Source organism: Arvicanthis niloticus, chromosome 7 (assembly GCF_011762505.2).
Source record: "Arvicanthis niloticus isolate mArvNil1 chromosome 7, mArvNil1.pat.X, whole genome shotgun sequence".
Classification (NCBI taxonomy): Eukaryota; Metazoa; Chordata; class Mammalia; order Rodentia; family Muridae; genus Arvicanthis; species Arvicanthis niloticus.
In genome coordinates, this window is record NC_047664.1 from 67,281,501 (window position 1) to 67,295,548 (window position 14,048).

The following is a 14,048-nucleotide window of genomic DNA, read 5'->3' on the forward strand; positions in this document are numbered from 1 at the left end:
AGAAATCCTTTTAAAAACTCGCAGGGGCTGGAGAGGTAGCTCAGCAGTTAAGAGCACTGGCTGCTCTTGCAGACAACCTGAGTTCAATTTCCAGTAACCACATGTTGGCTCCCGACCATCTGTAATGGGATCCAGTGCCCTCTTCTGGTGTGTCTAAAGACAACCACAGTATACTCATTCTGTAGCCAGGGCTGGTCTCAAATTTTTAAAAGCTTTTTGAGTGCTGGGATCACACCATGCCCAGCTACGAATAAATATGTGTGCTCGTGTGCTCTCTCTCTCTCTCTCTCTCTCTCTCTCTCTCTCTCTCTAATAAATGTGCTCTCTCTCTCTCTCTCTCTCTCACACACACACACACAAAACAAAACAAAACAAAACAAAACAAAAAGAATCTTGATGCAGACTAGAGGCTTAGAGGAAAATAAGGCTGTGTACTTATTTTCCTAATTGCTGCAGTATCTGAAGGGTGCTGATACATGTTGTCAGAGAGCTTCTTGGTAAGGTTTTAAAATGCTTTTGGTTTATTTTCTTGATAGCATTATAGAATTATTACTTGGCTGTTCACATCATTATTGATATCAATGTCTTAGATTACAAAGGTAAACCTGAATCTTGAAGGTCCTTGATTCCAGATGACTTCTTACACAGTATTGTCTCCAGGGATTTCTGTCATGGCAGGCCTGGTAAGAAGGGCCTCCTTTTGTAAAGGAGCACCTTGAATACTTCTGTGCGTTCTGCACTGCAACCAAGGCGAGGAACTGTAGGTTGAAGATTCTTGGGCTCCACTTTAGTTCAGACTTGTGCTCAAGTTATAGCTTCAGGAGAGAAGCAGGTCACACACCTAATCCTGGACTGAGAACCAAAGACATAAATCTGTCAGTCCTGTGGGGGGCAGGGCGAGGGAGGGGTGAATACGATCAAAACTCAAGCCGGGAAATTTTTAGGAGAGAGAGAGAGAGAGAGAGAGAGAGAGAGAGAGAGAGAGAGAGAGAGAAGAAGAAGAAGAAGAAGAAGAAGAAGAAGAAGAAGAAGAAGAAGAAGAAGAAGAAGAAGAAGAAGAAGAAGAAAAGGAGGAGGAGGAGGAGGAGGAGAAAGAAGAGAGAGAAAGAAAAGAAGAAGAAGAAGAGGAGGAGGAGGAGGAGGAGGAGAAAGAAGAGAGAGAGAGAGAGAGAGAGAGAGAGAGAGAGAGAGAGAGAGAGAGAGAGAGAGAGAACACACTACCTAAGGGTAGAAGAGACAGGACTATATTGTGGTTATGTGACTGCTTGGGGCTGCAGCAGCTGGTCCACTCTTCACTCCCCACAGAGACAGGAATCTGTCAGAATGTGCCTATTCCCCTTAGAGATGCAGTGTTACATGTTAACTCCTGTGACTGTGAACCTGAAGCTTTGTTCTTTGAGTGAAACTTGCTATTTATAGTATCTTTTGGTCTGTTAGTACTTGTCAGCATGTTACTCTCTTCATTTCTAGAAGGAGAGTAGGGCTGAGCACAGCTCTCTCTGTTGCTCACTACTCAGCATTTTTATTGGGGAGGGAGGGAGTCAAAGTGACATGCAAAAGAACGGGAAGCATTGAACTGATTTATGGTTATACCTAGGTCATTGCTTACATGAAATACTTGCTTATAGTTATGTGAAGACTTATTTTGAAATTTCAAAGTCAGATTATAAGCTGAAAAGGACTTTAAAATCCTATGTTTCTTTTGCCTTGTGACTAATGCTTAATTTGTACATTAATTGCTGAGTCTGTGACACTACTTTATATTATTCTTGTAGATCCCTCGCTGGCTGGGCATACTGTTCTTGATAATTCTGAACAAAAATCATCTCAGAAAACAGGCAAAAGATTATTGAAGACTTTAGCAGCACCTGAGACCCTGGATCACTGGAACACTCAAACAAAAAAAGTTTCACTTCGAGAAATAATGTCAGAAGAAATTGCCTTACAGGAGAAACATGACTTGGTAAGGGTTGGCACAGATACTAATCCGTGGTCTCTGACTGCAGGGTTAGTTACATGTGATTTTCACTTAATTCTGTGTCTCTCATATTTAACTAGCTGAAGGCAATATTAAAACTGAAAGGTATATAGACAGAATCTGAAGTCGAGGCTTTACTTCTAGTTGACACTGATAAGTGTAAGCTGTCACATTATATGTGTGTGTTGTGTGTGTGTTAGATTTTATTATTTCAGGCTATAAGGCTGTGTCATTGGTAGTTTTATTTGTTTAATTTAGCTTTGTTTTATTTTTGAGACAGGGTTTCTCTGTGTAGCCATGGCTTTTCTGGAACTCGATTTATGGATCAGGCTGGCCTTGAACCCAGAGATCTGACTCTGCCTCCTATGTGCTGGGATTAAAGGTGTGAGCCACCACTGACTGGCTTCATTGGTAAATTTTAACAGTTACTTGAGTCAGTTTTTACTTTGACGTGTTCACTTAGTCATTTCCTGGGCAGAGCTTTACAGCTTCCCTTCTTACTGCTGCTTGGTGCTACAGATGGGTTCAGTGTAACTAAACTTTAAACAGATAATTCTAGGATTGTTATTAAAATTCCTAATTTAGAATGTTTCAAGGTTACCTTAATTGCCTTTGAAATTTTATAGATGATTTTTCAGAGATTAGAGTCTTAATGACAAAGCAAAAACTATTTAACTATGTTGTCAACACTAGAAAGCATTAAAGGTACTTTAAGAAGATCCTCCCCTTTTCCCTCTTTCTCTCCCTCTCCCTCTCTCTCCCTGCCTCCCTCTTTCTCTCTCTCTCCCCCTCCCCATCTCCCTCCTCTTGTTTGTTTATTGAGGCAGGGTTTCTCTGTGTAGTCCTGGCTGTTTTGAAATTCACCCTGTAGACCAGGCTGGCAGGCTGATACACCTGCTGGGGTTACAGGAATGTGTCACCACTGCCCAGCTACTTTAACAATCTTTTTCATAATTTAGTTTAGAATTTAAAAGAAGACACTCTAGGAACTTCAAGGACATGGCCCAGTGAGTAAGAATCCTTCTGTCAAGCATGAGGCCTTGAGTGCAAACCCCTCAACACTATCATACCAAATTTTACAAAGGGGAAGTGCTAGCACCTGAGCTGTTGGGCATATACAGGAAGACCCCTGTGGAGACACCATCTAAAGGGGGGAAGGCAGACTGCGATGGACCCATCAGTCACAGGGAGCATGCAGTGCTCTGTGTCACACAGGCGGGGACAGAGAGAACTACTTAGGAAACTAGGAAAGTCTGACAATTTTACTTTATTTACTTATTTAGGAGTTTTACCTTTTTGTGCTTGGATTTTAGTACATAACCTAGGCTGGTCTTGAACTCTCCACCTTTCTATCTTATATGTCAAGCATTATACACATTTGGAACTCTGCTTGGCTGGAGTAGTAGTTCTAGGTAGGCAGCTTTATGGAGTGTGAAAAGGAATAATACTCATACAGTTATTTTTTAGTAAATATATTTGTGAATTTTTTTTAAACTTTTCTAAATTTATTGAGGTTGAAATAGATTTTTGGATGGTGTTCAAATGCTAGGCACAAGCTCTACTGTAAAACTTTCTCCAAAGCTGGTAATAGAAAACGTTTTTGGTTACTTTTAAATTTCTATCAAAATCATCCAGAAAGTCCAATTCACAGAATAGTTTTGTTTAGTTACTAATCATACAAGATGACTCATATAATTCCAGAATTTTAAAGTGATTTTCAGTATTTTTATAAGTATTTTCATAATTTCTCTAGAAAGAAAAAAAGGGTCAGAGAGATAGCTCAGTTGGTAGAATACTTACCGGGCCTGTATGAGGCTTAGAGTTTAACCCCAGCACTGCATAAGATGACAGTAGTTCACATGCTTCTAATCCTAACAACTTTGAGATGGAGGCAAAAAGATGAGAAGGTTCTAGCTGATCATTAGCGGTGCTGGCATATACCTTTAACCCCAGTACTCAGGAGGCAGAGGAAGGTGGATCCCTGAGTTCAAGGTCAACTTAGTCTACACAGCAAGGACTGCAAGGACTACACAAAGAAAACCTGTCTTGAGAAAAAAATATTATTGGCTACAAACTAAGTTCCTAGTTTGAATGGTACGGAACAGGACCTGAATCCAAGTGAGCATCCTGTGTATCTCCTGAGGGCCTGAGGGCCCCTATTCATTAAGGACTTTATCTGATGACTTGCAGATGAGCTGTTTCACCCCGGCCCTTCACCACAGAAGAGTCAGCTTCCTATCATGTAACAAAGACCAAAATTCATGCGTGCAGCTAGGCAACTCCTGCCCTTAGTCCCTCCAGCGCTGTCCATACTGAGCATTGCAGCACTTATAGAAGGTAGTCATTGGCTCGTCTGCAGAACGGGTCTGAAGCTGCAAGAAGTAGGCACGGGGATATTCACATTTTGGATATGGCTCTGTAGTAGAGTCCACATTCTCTCAGGCAGCTGCACCACCAAGCACATCATCCACTTTTAGCTTTGGATACTTTGTGTTTGTTACCTTGCGGGTGATATTATGGCCATAGGGGCAAGTGTGCAGGCAAAGCGATGGCAACGTTGCCCCTCCTCCACAATCAATCCGTTCCGCAGCTTCAGCTTCCACAGTCGGTTTTGCCTGGTGCTTCCACACTGCAGGCCCCCAATCAAAAGCCGTCTCACTTTCTCTGTCGTTGTGAAAACTTTTTAAACAGTTGAGTTAAGAGTGTTAAGGTTTTCTGCCAACCTGAATTTGTAACGTTTGTACATTGTAGCTTTTGCCTATTGAGGAAAGTAAGGTGTACGGTCACAGCATCACACTATGTCTCTTAATGAGGACTCATGGTGGGTATTTCTTTCGAGTTTCAGTGCCAGAAAAGCTATACTTCTCCTGAGCAGCTGGTTTGTTTTTATTTTATGGACCTGAGAACGTTTCTTTCCACCTGGAGGTGGTGGCCCACTCCTTTAATCCCAGCACTTGGGAGGCAGAGGCAGGCGGATTTCTGAGTTCGAGGCCAGCCGGGTCTATAGAGTGAGATCCAGGACAGCCAGGGCTACCCTGTCTGGAAAAACCAGCCTGGTATGGTCCATTCCACACTTAGGCTACAGCATACACCAGTCTATACATAGTCCATCGTTCATTGAAGCATTGTATGTATATATGTCTGTATATGTAGCTTCCTCTTAGCTGTACTATATAATACTGTTGAGTGTGTGTGTGTGATTATATGTGTTTATCAGCATCTTCAAATGATTGTCAAAAATGAGATATAAATAAGGAATGTAATAATACTTGTATTACTCACTTCATCCTATGATCAATGAAGAAAGTTTATAATTGCTTATAAAACATTGGTCTTTTTGCAGCAAAATAATTAGGCCTTTGTTTAGTATTGTCTGGCTTACAAATTGCATCTTACAAATTTTCATCTTATGGGTGATTGTTTTTTGCTTTTTTAGAAACGGGAGACACTTATGTTTGAAAAAGACTGTGCCACAAAACTAAAGGAGAAGGAGCTCTTTAAAATATTTCCAGCAATTAATCAAAATTTCCTGGTGGACATTTTCAAGGATCACAAGTGAGTGAGTGCCCAAAGGATTGGCTGGTGTCCCCGGACACATTTGCCAAATGTTCTCTAGTGTTCATTTAACAAATTGTTAAATTTGATATATATGTAGTTCAGAAAGTACAAATTTCTAACAATTGTCTTGTATTCCTTGTTAAGTTTTTCTTTAAAATCTTTTTGTTACCTTTTCATCATGGGAACAACAGGTCGCTGTGAGGTGGACAGTGTTTTACTTCCATTTTTAGATGAGAATCTCATGGTTTTAAGTGGAGTTCCTTACAGTACACATATCAGCATGGAATTGTATTATCTGTGTTTGATTTTGGAAGGAAACTGAAACTGTGTGTGTATCAATCCCCAAAAGATTCATGGAATATAGATGTTGCAATTAAAAGAAACATTCAGCTAATGTGCCTGAAATAGGCAGAAACTCAGCCTGACATGCCTGAAGTTCTAGACAAGCAAGGGCTAAGTAGCCTATTTCTAAAATAAATAACTGTTAAATATGAGAAATCCAGTTACACACAGTTGTGAGCAGTCATGTAGATGCTGGGTTCTCTGCAAAAGCAGCCAGTGCTCTTAGAAAATGCTTTATGGTGATTATGCCACAGAACTTTCATTTTCCTTTATTTAAATATATTTAAACAGCTATTCACTGGAAAACACTGTACAGTTTCTAAACTGTGTTCTTGAAGGAGACCCTGTGAAAACAGTTGTAGCTCAAGAGTGTGTTCACCAGAATGAGAATAGCACTTCTCATCCTGCACAGAAATCGAAAGAGAAAAAGGTATGGAGTGGTTTGATCTTTTACCCTGTTGGCAAATATATATATATATATATGGTTTGTTTATTGAGTATAATAATTTAATGATTATTTTTCACCATTTTGAGTAGATTGAAATTTTAATGACCAATAACATATAAAGAATATCTGTGTACTCAGAGAATGAACTTATACTTAAATATGTTCTTATTTAATATTGTTATACAGTGATAAGCATCTAAATTTAAATTCCTGTAGATTCTGTGTAGACTTTCTTTTCTTTTTTTTCCCGTAGGCAGGGTTTCTCTGTGTATCCCTGGCTGTCCCGGAACTTGCTGTGTGTAGACCAGGCTGAACTCAAATTTAGAGACCCACCTGCCTCTGCCTCATGTAGATGTTTCTGTGTTGACACAGTAGCTTATGAGGCGTAATTGAAAACAATGGTTTTTATTATATCATAGATCTTAGAGTCTAAATAAGTTGTTTCTCTGTTTTACCTAGAAAATGCCTTATTCTGTGTTTGGCTAACTCGTTATAAATCAATAGAATTGTGGTTGATTCTTACTTGTAATCTTGTATCAGCACCAGAACTTCCTGTTGTTGCTTTATTTTATGTATTTGGGTGTTTTACCTATATGCATGTATGCATATATGTGTACTCTATGTGCAGGGCCAATGGAGGCCAGAGAAAGGTATCAGATACCTTCAAAATTCCAGTCAAAAGAAGTTGTGAGATTCCATGTAGGTGCTGGGAACCAAACCCCCAGGTCCTCTGCAAGAGTAGCAGGTGCTCTTAACACTGAACTATCTATACAGTTCTCTGTTTTGTTTGTTTTTGAGACAGGGTTTCAATATATAGTCCTGGCTGGCCTAGAACTCTGTGTCGACCAGAGTGGCCTTGAATTCAGAGATCCTCTTGACTCCGTCTTTTAAGTGCTGTGATTAAAGTTCTGGGTCACCATACCTGACTCATAATTAAGGTTTTTGGAGAGCATGGTGATGTCTGTTATTTTAAACCTCTACAGTTCCAGGGTCTAAGCAAAATATTAATGAGGAAATTATATAACTATTATTATATATTAGGTTAGTTTTCCTTAATATTTTTATCAGTTAGAAATATTATCTATAACATAATACATATAATATTTTTATAGTACTTACATATATAAAGTATATACAGTATTATATATAATACTGTTAAAGTTTCCATAAATCAATTAAAACCATATATCTCTTAAGATAAGACATAGATTGCTATTTGCAAGTAGTACTCTGCAAAAAATAACTTTGAAGAAAGAATTAATGAAAAGACAGTTTGACTTAGAGATTACTATATTTCAATTTTTAAACATTAGCTTTTGATATTCTAAAGCAGTGGTTCTTAACCTTCCTAATGCTCTGGCCCTTTAAAAAGGTTATCATGTTGTAGTGATCCCAACCATAAAGTTATTTTGTTGCTACTTCATAACTGTAATTATGCTATTGCTATAAATCATAAAGAAAATATCTGATATGTAACTCACAAAGAGTTTGTGAACCACAGCTTGAAAAGTACCTGGATATATTGTCTGAAAATATTACCCAAAATACAGCTTTCTTCTTTGATGGAAAGTATATGGACAGTTTGTATAATTATTATTTTCACTATCTTATATTTTACATAAGAGTGACTTGCTTCTTTAAGGATCTGGTTTGGATAACAATTATATCACATGCACATGTGGGTGCACACACATACAGAACCACACTTTGTTGCTGTGTTTGGTTTCTGAGAGAGGATCTTGATATATAGGTTATACCGTTCTCAGTCCAACTGCTTAGTCTCCATGATACTGGGATTGTGAAGGTCCAGGCTTTATTGTAAAAGGCTCCTGAAGCTCTTTACCTGACCACAGTGACTGATGGTACTATAGTAGGTTGAAATCTACCCATAAAGTTGTTTATGATCTTAATATCAGCCATACTAACAACATGAGGTATTCTGTTTTTTTTTAATTATTTGTTTTTAATTGGCTTTTAAAAACCATAAGTTGAAAATTCTCATTGCTACCTTGAAACTTTTTGTTTGTTTGTCTAAAGCAAGACATCATGTATCTCAAGCTGGCTTCACATTCCCTATGTGGTCAAGAATGACCTGAACTCCTGCCTGTCCTTGAGTGCTGAGAGGATAGATGTATAACACTGTCCAAGGCTTGCAACTTGGAATAGGTTTAAACACAAATGAAAACGTGGATTTCTGTGTTGAATACATTGATATTGCTCTTTATTTTACCTTCTATCTTTGGGCTTGATTTTGTGACCTAATTATATTTTAATGATTGTAAAGAACAGCTGGTGGTGGCTACTGCGGTGCACTCCTTTAATCCCAGTACTCAGGGAGGAAGCAGAGGCAGGTGGATCTCTGAGTTTGAGGCCAGCCTGGTCTACAGAGTGAGTTCCAGGATGGCCAGGCCTACACAGAGAAACCCTGTCTTATCCCTCTTCCCCTGCCAAAAAGGAAATAATAATTTTGATGAACATTTCTATGTCTCCTAAAAGTGTAAAGAAGGGGTAATGTTAATGACGTGAAAGAGCTGATGGTAGGAAGTCCCTGACTTACAGTGCAGACACTGGGAAAAAGATGAGTCTAGCTGTTCAGTTGCTTTTCTTCTTGCTTGCTTCCTCCCAACTCCCAAGGTAGGGTTTCTCTGTGTAGCCCTAGCTTCCTGGAACTCCCTCTGTAGATCAGACTAGATCAGGCTGGCTTTGAACTCAGAGATCCATTTATCCCAGTTGCTGGAATTAAACAGAATTTTATGTAATCCAGAGTAGCCTCCAATTTCTGTGTAGCCAGGCTGTTGTAATATTCTGTCTATGACCATATCACGCTGAACTCATGCAGTTGCCTGATCTTCCTGCTTTTGCGTGATAGCTAAATACTAAGATTACAGACATGTACCACCATGCCTGGCTCAGGCCTAGTTTGTGCATATGTTTTCTGACAAGAAGACATTCATCCAGAATAAGACATTCATTCCAAACTTTCTCTGTGCATTACACATTGTGTTCTAGGCAAAGAAACCGAAAGAGGCTGAGGATCCCCCAGGGGACCCATCTTTCCAGGATTTTGAGTACCCTGAGTATGATGACTATAGGGCAGAAGCTTTCCTGCACCAGCAGAAGAGGATGGAGTGCTACAGCAAGGCCAAGGAAGCCTATCGCATGGGGAAGAAGAACGTGGCCACCTTTTATGCTCAACAGGTGAAGTGGAAAACTTACAGTTTGTTTATCAATTATGGTATTTAAGTAGTCTTAAGTACATGAAGTTTTGGTTAACAATTGGGGAAGAATTTGGAGATTATATAAGTGACATATAAAATGACCTAATATAAAAGAATGCCATGATTGTGAAACTTTTGTCTTGTTGAGTTTCTGTCATTGCTTTTGTATGTGTAGCATCATGAATACAGTTGTTCTTCAGGCTTCAGTGTGAACTTGCTCTCACACATACTAGAACAAGTGATCTACCACTAGCTGCATCTCCTCTCCTCCCCTCCCTTCCTCTCCCCCCCTCCTCTTCTCCCCTCTCCTCCCCTCCCTTCCCCTCTCCTCTTCTTCCCTCTCCTCCCTTCCTCTCCCCTCACCCTCCCCTCTTCTCCTCTCTTCTCTCCTCTCCTTTTCTTTTGTCATCTATCTTTTATATTGAGACTGTCTCACTAAATTATCCAGGCTGCCCTTGAACTTGTGATTCTGTTTCATACCTTTGTAAGTTACTGAGAGTATGGCTGTGTACCACTAGGCCTGGGGAATTGTGGTTTGTTTTCCCGGATTTTCCTTTATGTTCCATTGAATCATGTAATGGTCTCCTGAGCAGCTTATCATTCACTAGTATGTCTGAGCAGATAGATGTTTCCTGGAGGAAAGAAAGCAGGAAAGGTTGTGAGACTGGAGTCACATGGGTCTTACATTGTCTATGATGATTCGATTTTTAGTAAAGCATTTATTTGTGTGTGTATGTGTATGTTGTGTCTTGTATATATATTTGGTACATGCACATTAGTGTGTGAGTGCTTGTTGTGTGGACACAGAGGCCAGAGAAGGACAGTATCTTCCACTGTTACATTGCCATGTATTGCCTTAAGACAGGCAGTAAGATAGTACTGAGCTGGAAGTTTAACTTTCAGCTAGGCTGGCTTGCCAGTGAGCCTCTGGGATCTACCTGTCTCTTCCCCTGATGCTGGGCTTAGGGCACATACAGATATGCCCAGCTTTTTACATTGACTTGAACTCAGGTTGTCCTAAACAGAAGGTGTCAAACTAGGATACCCCTTAGAGCCCTAACAACAGTCCTTGGCCAGGGGGTAACTGGAAACTACTTTAAAGGGACCATCAAGCTGAGAGACCCATGATTATCAAAGAAGACACTTTATTAATTAAATCAAACATAAACCTATTGGTTCTTTCTTGAGCTAAATATTGTTGTCTTTTATGAATTTTGTTTAAGGATTTAAAAAAATTTATTATTATGGGGAGTTTAAAAACCATATTATTCATTTACTAAATTTCTCCAAAGTTTGGTTCATCATCTTTTAGCTTGTTTCATCAAGATACTAAGTTTAGTGTTCTGAGTTTTATTCAGGGCACTTCTGCTTCTTTGCTTGTCTTAAGTGGTAATTATTAAAAGTTTCTGTTGGTGATGTGTTTATGATTAAAGGGCAGTCTGCATGAGCAGAAGATGAAAGAAGCCAATCACCTCGCTGCTGTGGAGATCTTTGAGAAAGTCAATGCCTCTCTGCTACCGCAGAACGTCTTAGACCTCCATGGGCTGCATGTGGATGAAGCTATAGAACATTTGACAGCAGTTCTACAGCAGAAAACAGAAGGTAGGGATATGCTGATGACACTGGTATTGACAGGTCTTGCCAAACACAGTGAATCTGCCTGTGCAGACTGGGACTATCTGCTTCATCTGTAGACATTTGCATTAGTCATTCCTCAAAGAATTTTTATTGGTGTGACCATTAAGATTTCCTTCTTGGAGTTATTTATATTCCTTTATTACATCTGTTAAAGGATGGGTCACAGTGTAAGGTGGGAATCCTCTGTGACTTATAAAATGGGACCTACCTTGAATACTGTCTTAGTAGATGTTTGCTCAGATACAAAAGCAAGTAAGGTGATAGGACTTTTACAGACTTGCCTCAGAGGCAGGCTTTCTAAGCACCTGCAGTGTCAGTGACCCTTTCTTTCTACTGATATTTAGTCACACAGGTAGTCGGAGAGGCCACACCTGTCATTTCCTAAATTGTGTATTTTCCCAGGATCTTAGATCTTTTTCAAGATCTCACTCAGTGTTGTGCATAAAGTGTCTCACTGTGTAATGTCTTGTGTCGCTGTCTTCAGTGGTTGTGCTCCATAGAAAGTGCAGTCTGTCTTGCTTATCTCACACACTAATACTGGACAAGTGTTGAGTTATTAAGATGACCTGCATTGTTGTACTTTATATACATTTATCAATTCAGCACTTATCACTTGTGTGAAGTGGGATTGGTATATAAGATTGAGAATTCATTTGAAACATTGCAACTGTGTTGAAGAGGTTATAGAATAATAGTGTTTATAGACCAATTAATCTGTAACAAATGCAGATATTTTACTTTTTCTCATTTTAAAAATGCTTCCTTTTATATTTCTCTTCAATCTCCTTCTTTTTTCTTTTGGTTTTGTTTTTTCCAAGACAGAGTTTCTGTGTTTAGCACTGTTGTTCTGGAACTCTCTGTAGATCAGGCTGTCTGGGAACTCTGAGATCTGCCTGCTTCTGTCTTCCAAGGGCTAGAATTAAAGGCATGTGCCACCATAACACACAGACACACACACACACACACACACACACACACACACACCACACATACACACACACACATTTTTTAACTTCTCTATTTATTAACTGAAATTGTTTTCTGTGTCTTCCTAGCCCACTACTTAATTTTTTTTAGATTTATTATTTTATATATATGAATATTTTGCTTGCATGAATATCTGCTTTATTTGGATGCCTTTTCAGAAGAGGACATTGGATCATCTTGAATTGGAGATATGGGAGATTGTAAGACTCTGTGTGCTGGGAGCTGAACCCGAGACATATGTAAGAGCAGCAAGTGCTTTTATAATGAACCATCTCTCCAGTTCAGTTCCCCAATACTTTTAAAAACTAGAATTTTGGTGTGGAAAAATGTGTTGTGTGACACTGAGGAGATAGAAACAAATGTCTGCTCAGCCCAGATAGAGTCTATGGCAGAAAGGTTAACCACACCACTGAAGTCTGATGTGAGATTGTTGAGTTTATTGCCTTACTTACAGGGGTGTGGATGTGATGGTCTGGGTGAGAATGACTCCCTATAAGCTCATGTTTGAGTCTCTGGTTGGTGGGATTGCTTGGAAAGGATTCGGAGGTGTGTGTCACTGGGGATGAGCTTTGAAGTTTCTGAGTTAGCGCTCTGCCTCATACTATTGGGTAATGATGTAAGCGTTCGGCTACTGCTCAGCACCGTGTGTCTGTTGCTGTGCTCCTTGTCATAATGGCCATGGGCTGTGCGCTCCCAATAAACTTGGTTTCAGCAGTAGAAAAGTGACTAAGACAATGGGTGAGCGTAGTAGACTGCAGTGTGAGAATGACTTACCAGTTACACAGTGCAGTACTACTGATGGCTGCCACGCTGAACTTCAGATCGCAGAACTTACTCCTGCAGTAGAAAATGCTTGCCCCTGACCCTCAGCATCCCAGTGTTGATCCACTCTCTTCTGTCCTGAGCTGCTCTGCTGTCTTTCTGAGTTTCGTCTTTGAGATTCCATATGTAAGTGACATCGCACAGTCTTTTCTTTCAGTCTGGCTAATTTCACTTACCGTAATGCCTTCTAGGCTCAACCATGTTTTCCCCTCCCTCTCTCCCTGGGTGTGTAAACAATGTAGTAGATCTATTTCATGGTCCATGAAGATGTTCTCATACATGGATGGATTTGAAAGAATGCTACTTAGGTGACATTTAAGTGGAATGTTCTTAGCAGATTAGTGACGGCTTGGGCTGTAGTAACTGCTGAACTGCTGATAGCCACATGGTTTCTTTTTTGAGAGGGGGGAGTATTGGAAGCAAGTGTTGATTGTGTAGCTGAAGCAGTTGATATGCAAAAAAAAACAAAAACAAAAACAAAAACAAAACCCAAACAACAAACACTACTGAAATAAAAGGGAGTTGTTTTGTTTTTGGAGACAATATATCACTCAGTTGTCCAGGCTGGTGTAGCCCAGGTTGGCACTGAACCCAACTCTGTAACACAGGACGACCTTGAACTTATAATTCTGCCTCAGCCTTCACAGTGGCTGTGATTAAGGCTTTTTTCAACACAGGGCTCAGCCGTAACTTGCCCAGGGTAGCATTTGGTCACACCCAAGGTGCAAAAAGCCATCTTGTGCATGCTTGGGGAAGCTTGCCTACCACTTACCACCAGATGGCAGAATTGCTGAATAGAAGTGTTGGGGTAGGGGGTAGGAATCTGTGGGGTATTCTGCATTATGTTTTACTCATAAAATAAAAAAAATTTAAAAATTGAGGCTAAATAGAGACATCTGGGTCCTCTGTGCCTTGTGAGTGAGGTACACACATACCTGTGAAGTACTTTTGCCCTCGGGTAAACCAGAAACTCAAGAGTTTGGATGTCATTGGTTACAGGGATTCACAGGGGACAGGGAAACAACTTAAACATTACCATGAAAATGGAATAAGAAAA

General features: G+C 39.8%; 1 protein-coding gene across 13 annotated transcripts in view; it reads left to right on the forward strand.

Moving 5' to 3' along the window:
• The window catches only part of N4bp2 (NEDD4 binding protein 2), a 126,622-nt gene that overhangs the window by 44,297 nt on the left and 68,277 nt on the right, over window positions 1–14,048 (forward strand). For all 13 annotated transcript variants that reach the window (XM_076938561.1, XM_076938557.1, XM_076938560.1 and 10 more), the window contains 5 exons: window positions 1,776–1,963; window positions 5,415–5,533; window positions 6,170–6,308; window positions 9,336–9,524; window positions 10,978–11,146. In XM_076938561.1, the coding sequence (XP_076794676.1) occupies window positions 1,776–1,963; window positions 5,415–5,533; window positions 6,170–6,308; window positions 9,336–9,524; window positions 10,978–11,146 (804 nt within the window). The remainder of the gene's footprint in view (window positions 1–1,775; window positions 1,964–5,414; window positions 5,534–6,169; window positions 6,309–9,335; window positions 9,525–10,977; window positions 11,147–14,048) is intronic.